Source organism: Agrilus planipennis, unplaced genomic scaffold, assembly GCF_000699045.2.
Source record: "Agrilus planipennis isolate EAB-ADULT unplaced genomic scaffold, Apla_2.0 scaffold154, whole genome shotgun sequence".
NCBI lineage: Eukaryota > Metazoa > Arthropoda > Insecta > Coleoptera > Buprestidae > Agrilus > Agrilus planipennis.
The window spans coordinates 1-8,612 of record NW_020439244.1 but is presented as its reverse complement, the minus strand read 5'-3'; the positions used below and the strand labels follow the sequence as shown (position 1 = coordinate 8,612).

Below are 8,612 nucleotides of genomic sequence, written 5' to 3'. Positions count from 1 at the left end.
GGTAAAAGTTGGTCTGTGTTCTGTCGGAGCTGCCTGCGACGCGCTGATGAGATCCAAAAAGATCGAAATCGCGATCCGCGTCTGGCAGTTCCGACAGAATACAGACCACTTCGAATTATTAAAAGAGCTTCAATTTACTTATCGGTAGAATAAAATTGACCTAGAGATCGCAAAAACGTGCCCACTTCATTCGGAATACAAATCAGGAGGTTCCGATTCCCGATTAAAACCTTACCTAGCATCAGATAGATGACAAAGTGAACACGCCTCATAATGAAATCAAAGTCTAGGTCAACACACTGCTAAAAATGCAAATTACACTCTGTGGCGGAAAGGTGTCAAGTGCACTCGGTTCTCAGACGGAAAACTTTTACAATGCCGATGTCTTGTTGAAAGTAATAAAGACTCACACTACAAGTCACTTTACAATATGAAGGACCATAAACACAACAAAAAAAACTACCGCGTGCGTTAAAAAAATTAGGAAGAAAAAGGAGCGGTTGTAAGACAAAAGCATACTTCCTTATTGGAAATTATTATTAATCTTGAAACAATTTATATACAGGGAGACTCTAAAAGAAGCACCACGAATGTATAGAGTATAGATCATTTATTTAGAGAAAGATTGGGATTTGATCCGAAATCTAAAATACTTTTCTAAACCTATTTTCTATTTGTAAAATGTAAAATACATTTGCTAGTATCACCGATCAAACATTATATAAAATGATTACTCAATGAAAGTTGCTCACATTGACCATTGAACGAATTAGAAGCTTAAAACGGGGACAAAGAGACATTCCATGAATGCCTTTTAATTCTTTAATGGAAGAAAGCCCAAAACATTCTATACTCCTTGGAAATGGATAATCTAAAATATTGGATCGATGTTGTTTTCCGGGTTCAATATCGTGGTCCATGGAGTTTTGAAGTTCTAAATTACGACAAAACAACCCTCAAAACAATATCGAATTGATATACGCCAGCTTTGTTAAACTGAAAATTACAAGATATTGTGGTGTGCTAATAAATGCCTATAATCCAAAATTCTCAGAAAACGATTCAAAAAAAGCTTCACACAAAGCTAAAGAAACTATGGATTCCACTTCAATCTCTTATTCCAATGGGTAAAAGATCAGAAACAAAATGGGGTTGTAAATATTTTGATATAAAATGATTGATGTTGATTTTACATCAATAAAATTATTTACAACCCTATTTTGGCTCTGATGTTTGTGTCTACAGAAGACTTATTTGTTGCTGAACTAAAAAAACTATCAACTCAAAGATTAGAAAAATTATATCTCAATCACTTCAAACAGAAAAATATAAATCATACTCAATCTTCGCAGCTGGTGATTAAGTGCAAACACCACTATTAGTTTAGAGAAACTCCAATATTTTAAAGTTAAACATAAGTTAATGTAGTTAAAATTACATAGGTACTACAGAAAAGTATTTTGCATTTAGCATTTAAAATACAAAAGGGAAATCTATTTCGTATTTTACATTTGAAGTAACAAATCAAAAAAGTATTTGCATTTTGTATTTAAATACTTTTAGTAAACCGTCTCCGGTTATTTATTGACTACAGTTCGTTTATTTCTTAGGTCATGAAGCGTCAGGAACAGTACTAAAAGTAGGGAAAAATGTAAAAAATTTGAAACCAGGTAAGTAAAAACAAACAACATGACAAACGGTTTTACGTATGCATGTTCGTATTTTACCCTTGAAGATACTTGATTAAAACAGTCTCTCTACATAACTCTACTCCACCTTTTCTTATTGCTCTTTTCATTCAATCGATAATACAATTTTAAACACAAGCATGCTTAATTACCTTTGATAATGAGTTAAATTTAATCCTGTATCTTTTTAATTCCTCTTCATTCGTAAAAGGCTTTGTATAACAGTGTCTTTTAGGCGATAGAGTTGCTATCGAGCCAGGCGTATCCTGTCGTATTTGTACGTTCTGTAAAGAGGGAAGATACAACCTATGTCCCGAAATGGTATTTTGTGCGACACCCCCTGTAGACGGTAATCTCGCGCGGTATTACGTTCACGATGCTGATTTTCTTTTCAAGTACGAACTACCAATTTTTTTACAAAATAATTTTTTTTTCGTAATAGTTTAGATGCCTATACTTAAATTGAATTATTAATTAGATTGCCAAGTCACGTTTCGTTAGAAGAGGGTGCTATTTTGGAGCCGTTGTCCGTAGGAGTTCATGCCTGTAAACGGGGGGGTGTACAATTCGGTTCGACTGTTTTTATATCGGGGGCCGGACCCATTGGACTTGTTAGTTTGTTAGCAGCGAAAGCTTTTGGAGCTACCAAAGTTGCTATAACAGGTTTGCCCCGCTAATATTAACACGAAGGTACTATTATAATTGTTTATTTTAATTTAGATCTGGTCGAGTCGCGTTTGGAAGTTGCTAAAAAGTTGGGGGCCGATTATACGATTCTTTTAAAACGGGGCGAATCGGAAGAATCACTTTTGAATAGAATTAGGGAAGCTTTAGGGGACTTGGCAACCGTTTCTTTAGATTGCAGCGGAGTTGAGCAGTCTGTACGAATAGCAATTCAGGTAAGAAAAAAAAAACAGTTGAAATTGGTTGAATTTTCTTTTGTTTTTATTGTTATTTATAGGCAACGCGCTCGGGTGGTACGGCTGTATTGGTAGGTTTAGGTGGAAAAGAAAATTTGTCGCTACCCCTATCAGGAACCCTCGTCCGGGAAGTTGACATTAGGGGAGTTTTTCGTTACGTCAATGAGTGAGTAATTTTTGAAATTATAAGAGAAAATGGCCTTATAGAGAATAGAAAATATTAATTAATTGGTTAATTATGTTTTCAGTTACCAGACCTCTTTGGATTTAATCGCTACTGGGAAAATAAATGTGAAACCTCTTATAACGCACAATTACACGATGGAAGACACCGTTAAGGCATTCGAAACGTCTAAAACCGGGGCTGGGAATGCCATTAAAGTTCTTATTCATGCAAATCCTGACTGGAAACCTTGATTAATATTAATTACATACTTATTTTACTTTCACTACTTTCTGTTTTGTTTATTGTGGTATACAAATGTATATAAATAAAAAAATGTTTCGATTTTTTCCTTTTCAGACTTTTTACATTAATTCTACACCATATTCGTTATTTATTTCAATTCTTACTTGAAAACTATTGACACTACGATATTCTACACCTATTTTCACATCTTTTTACCTATTTGGTGCATCAAAAATAATTTTTTAACTTCGAAATTTTACGAGCGTGTTCAATTGTTTATAATTTTTACATATTTTTCGTTACATGAAATTTATGCAAATATGCATTAGGACACTAATAATAAGATTACCTCGCTTAAAATTGTTTTCTTGAAACTCGTACCAGTTTTATAAACAAAATACTTACATATCAGCAAGTTTATTAACAAACAAGATTACAAAATAAGACAATAGTATGCAATAGCAAATCTCATCGAAGATACAATATATATTATAAAAGTTACAACATCCCAAGCGCCAGTTTGTACTTAAGATTTGTAGTAGACGATAATAAAATCAAGAAGTATGACCTTAGAAAACAGGGGGCTCATTTTATATGGTGCATACGACTTAAAAGTGGTAAGAAATACTCTTTGATGAACATTTTCTCTTTCTCTTTGGTAACAAACTAAAATGCCATCTTTTTATATGTCTAGGTAAAATTACCTGTTCCAAAACCTGGACCTGATGGTAACAATTTTGTGTTTCTTTTTTCGATTTAAATTACAATTTGTTTATTTTACTTTGTAGAAGCTCTTTTGGAAATGGGTTGTGTGGGAATTTGTGGTTCGGATCTAACAGTTTGGAAAAGATTTGGAATGGGTGGTAATAAAACCGTGCACCCTAAACTTCTTGGTAATAAAAATGCGACCTCCAATTTACCACAGCAAATTTTTATTATCGTATGATTGTGGTACATTGAGGTTTCATTTGTTTATTATTAATTGTCGTATTTTAAACTCACCGATGTTTTAGGGCACGAACCTGCAGGAACAGTCATAGAAGTGGGAAGCAACGTAACAGCTTTAAAAAAGGGTTGGGTTAGGTTCATTAAACAGTAACTTATATTGAATAATAATTTCTAGGTGATAGGGTAGCAGTGGAGCCTATAATACCATGTAGTCAATGTGAGTTTTGTAAAATTGGTTCTTATAACCATTGCGAGAAGGTTACCTTCTCGGGTGTGCACCCCAAAGACGGGGCCCTTCAAAAATACTACGTACATCGTGCTAGCTCTCTTCATAAGTAATTACCTAATGGCTTATAATAAGTTTTAATTGCATACTACGTTATTTGATTCAATTTTTAGACTTCCAGACGGTGTAACACTAGAAGAAGGTGCACTTTTACAACCCCTATCAATTGCAATTCACGCCGTTAAAAGAGGCGGGGTAATAGGCAATTCTAAAGTATTAATTATGGGAGCCGGAACTATTGGATTATCTGTACTTCTTTCCGCGAAAGCTTACGGCGCTTCTAAAGTTATTATAGCGGGTTAATATCTGTGACTTTTATTCTTATGTACGACAGTTCAAACCCCATTAAAATTGATTCAGTAGTTTCTGAGATATTGTTATTTTTGTATTAAATTGGCGCATCAATAGGCGTCTAACAAGTGCTATAGGGAGGATGCGAATATATTATTTACTTATAACTGTTACTTGTAGATGTAATCGAGTCTAGACTTAGGAAGGCCGAAGAAATGGGGGCTGATTTTACGTACAAAGTTGAAGATGGTGAAGACGAACAAACTACTGTGCGAAATATTTTGAAGATATTTAACGAAAAACCGACGATTAGCTTCGAATGCGCTGGTGAAGAAAGTTGCGTGAGGGTGGCATTAAAAGTAACACCATCTTGATAATCATTCAAAAACATTGTTAACAATTTGATTTTAGGCTACGAAAGACGCAGGAGTTGTAGTAATCGTGGGTCTGGGAACCCCAGAATACACTCTCCCAATTTTCGATGCACAAGTCAGAGAAATTGACATCAGGGGTTCATATCGGTTATGCAACGAGTAAGTTCAACAAACCAGTTTCTTCGAATATTTAAATTTAAATAAAAATAAAAATGTTTCGGTCCTTGTTGAAGTCATTTTATTTCGTTTTTAGTTATCCCACGGCCCTGGAACTGGTCTTGAACAAAAAGATTGCGATCGCACCCTTGGTAACACACCGTTTCGCAATTGACGATTATCAAAAGGCTTTCGAACTTGCCAACACAAGACAAGATAACTGTATAAAAGTAATGTTTCACGTTTAATTTTAATTTTTTAATCATTGTATAAATAAATATTGTTTAGTTGCAGTTGTACATGATTTATATGTAGTATCTTTTATGTAATAAATACAATCGTAACAATATTTAGTGTCTCTTTTTATTTTATTGCTAATTTATAAATGCATTTTAACAGTTTCGCTATTGATAAATTAAACTTTAGCACTTATTTACTATTTTATATTATCCAAAACTAACTTTGTCAACCTTCCAAATCCCAAGTATCCTTAAGTTTGCTTACAAATTTTTAACATTTAGAAAAATATTTAGCTCTGAAAGTCTTGTGCTCGATTGATTGCCTATATATCTGCGTATAACACCGAAATTAATTGTTCGTTTCAATTAAAAAAAAGCAAAATTATTTATCTACTCGTAGTACTGATACATATTACTAGTTCTTTTATTAATTAATTTACCATAAGTAATCTTTTTTATTAATTATTAGATCTATGTATTTACACATACGTGTAATTATTCGGTTTTATACGTAAATATTCATAAGAGAGAAATAATATTATTTTTAAAAAGATAAACAACTTGTTTATCTAATGAGTAATGACCTCTCCAGTGTCCTTGCCCGGATTTTGCCGAGTTCGTGTTTAGTAAGTGTTTATGTTAGGCGTGGAAACTATGGTAAAATTAAGTTCAGTTATTATCTCGTTTAATACTTTCACATCCAAATCCGGTGCAGTCTCTTGTTGGATTAATGTGCAGTTAATGACACAGTTTGCTTTTTCTATGGAGAAAGGTAGGATGTTTTTGTCTTTGCACATTTAATTAGACTTTTAATGTACAATTAGTAATCGATGTGACGTCACACTGTTATTTCTGATCGATACGATTTCTAGTGTTGTAAAATTTCGTTATTTTCGTTTCGTTTTTAATACGGGTAATTAATCTCACGTTAGTCTTTTGTTTAGTTTCAATTGAACAAGAATTATTTTAATTAATGTTGCAATTAGGGCCAAGTACTAATGTTTCTAGTTTAAATTCAATAGTATTATTTACAACCCTATTATCCTGTAGTAAATGTTAAAAAATTGTAAGCAATATTGCAACAGTGTCTGATTACTTAAAGACAATTATTTTGATGGAATATTTATTTGAGCAGTTCTGATTCGTGTCTACGAAATAGTAGTACATAGTAGTAGGTAATACATTTCAACATAAAGTTATTTACACAATATACATACAATTCTTATCAAACTAAGCCTTCATTCATACACAACAATTACAAAAGAAAGTTAACTTAACTTAAATAATAAGAAAAAAAAAGTAATCGAATCTTACTTATCGTATCACATACGTATATACATACACACATACACTGAAAACCCTTTCTTTTTTTAATTAAGTAGAATCAGACCGTCGCCACTCCTGCTTAATATCTCCTTACATGCATCTAAATCTTTACTTTCCTCACATCCTCCCAGTACATGCATCATTGTTTCATCTCCCCTTTCACATATCCTACATATCATTTCTTCCTCTTTCATTCAATATTTACATTTTCTACATTCATTTCCTACTCTAAACCTTCTTACTTCCTACTTCTAAATACTTCCACATCCTTTATTCTATTCAAATAGTCTGGCAAAAAGTCTCCCTGCCAATGCTCCCATAGCAACAACTTTAGACATTCCACATATCTCGACTTATCAATACTTCTTAGGTCTTCTGCCCTTATCATCTCTTTACATATTATTCTCACCATTTCCTAAACATTTTTCCCCATTCGACCCCATTCATTCAGTTGCTCCTGACTCAAATTTAAATATTCTAATGCCCCATCTCTTTCTTTATCATACCTGGTTTTTATTCCAATATTTAAAATTCTTCTTCTCCATAATTCTTTTCTTATATCCCCATCCATAAGCTTTTCAACTTTTATTTCATATTGTACCACCCTTTTTCTGGTTTCCTCTACCATTTTCCCACATTTTAATTCCCTCCGTACAACATAATCTGGCGTATATCTATCCAAACGCAACACCCACTTTATATATTTCTTGTAAACGTTTTCCATCTGTTTTTGTTCCTTCCACCCCCATACTTCCACCCCATAAAGAGCTACACTTCTGACCGTCGAATCAAACAACCTTTTTCTTCTAATCCAATCGTTCCTGCATAATCTATGCCCTATTCCCCATATACTTCCTAACAAGGCGTTTGCTTTCGCTAGTTGCGTATCTATATGTATTTTATCATTGTTGTTCTCTCCCATAACATATCCTAGGTATATATATTTTTTAACCTTTTCTATCTCTTCCCCTTTCCACCTAATCACCTTTTTTTCTTTCCTCTTTCTACCCCTTACTTCTCCAAATTCCATATACTTAGTCTTACTAACATTTAACTCCAAACACTTCCATCTTAAATATCTTTCCAACGCTCCCATCATATCTTTTAATGCACTATGGTTCGTGGCTATTAATACAATGTCATCAGCATACGACAAGGTCCATATTTTCTTTCTACCTACCACTACCCCACCCTCCCTTATTTTACTGATCTCTTTCTCTAAATCACTTAGGTATATATTAAATAGTTGTCTACTCAGCTTACAACCGTGTCTTACGCCTTTACCACTTAATCTTACAACCCCTGTGTCTACGAAATAAAAATCATTTTTTCTCATTTCCATGGGAGCCATCATGATACCCTTTCCTCTCCGTCGTAATTACAAACAGTTTCCAGATACCTAATTGGCCCTCTTGCCTTTATAATAAAATTTTGTGTGTCTTTAAGCATTGCTTTATTATAACTACATTTATATACATCTCTATTGTTAAATATTAAAGTTAAATTAATTTAAGTGTATTTAAATACCTGCTGTTTTATTTAAACTAATCTAGCCAATATTTCAACAGGAAGATTCGGCCAATTCTGGACGCCTTATGTTGCCAGGATTAGATAGCACCCGTCTTTACATTTGACTCCAGAAAGTAGCAGTGCCGTGCCTATCCACTAGAAGCAGAGGTAACAAAAGTAAGTGCCCATATACCTTTAATTTATGCCATTATGACAAAAATTTAAACACAGAAGAAGTGCTTTTAAACATTACGATTATGTTTTGCTCAAATATCAAGAGTTAAACCGTCTATATTTGAATACGGCCTCAAAAGTTATTACATATTTTGCGATTCACATACATTTACACAAATTTCACCTTCTGTAGCAATTATAATCGTTGTTTAAGAGCTCGAAAATTAAGTGCACGTTTTTATCTTTACAATTTTTACGTTTTCATGCAAATATCAATTAAATTATCCTTAAT

General features: G+C 33.3%; 2 protein-coding genes across 2 annotated transcripts; both read left to right on the top strand.

The window, feature by feature from the left end:
* The first annotated feature begins 1,560 nt into the window (after positions 1-1,560).
* On the top strand, positions 1,561-3,123 carry LOC108738571 (sorbitol dehydrogenase). The gene is made up of 6 exons (XM_018472045.2): positions 1,561-1,670; positions 1,924-2,083; positions 2,167-2,351; positions 2,409-2,587; positions 2,650-2,774; positions 2,857-3,123. The coding sequence occupies exons 2-6, from the start codon at positions 2,007-2,009 to the stop codon at positions 3,023-3,025; spliced, it is 735 nt and encodes a 244-aa protein (XP_018327547.1). The 5' UTR covers positions 1,561-1,670; positions 1,924-2,006; the 3' UTR covers positions 3,026-3,123.
* A 96-nt stretch (positions 3,124-3,219) lies between these two features.
* LOC108738570 (sorbitol dehydrogenase-like) lies at positions 3,220-5,421 on the top strand. Its single transcript, XM_018472044.2, has 9 exons — positions 3,220-3,634; positions 3,712-3,745; positions 3,806-3,910; positions 4,031-4,090; positions 4,141-4,300; positions 4,365-4,549; positions 4,723-4,901; positions 4,954-5,075; positions 5,170-5,421. Exons 1-9 carry the CDS (start codon positions 3,581-3,583, stop codon positions 5,318-5,320), a joined length of 1,050 nt encoding a protein of 349 aa, XP_018327546.1. The 5' UTR covers positions 3,220-3,580; the 3' UTR covers positions 5,321-5,421.
* The last annotated feature ends 3,191 nt before the right edge of the window (positions 5,422-8,612 follow it).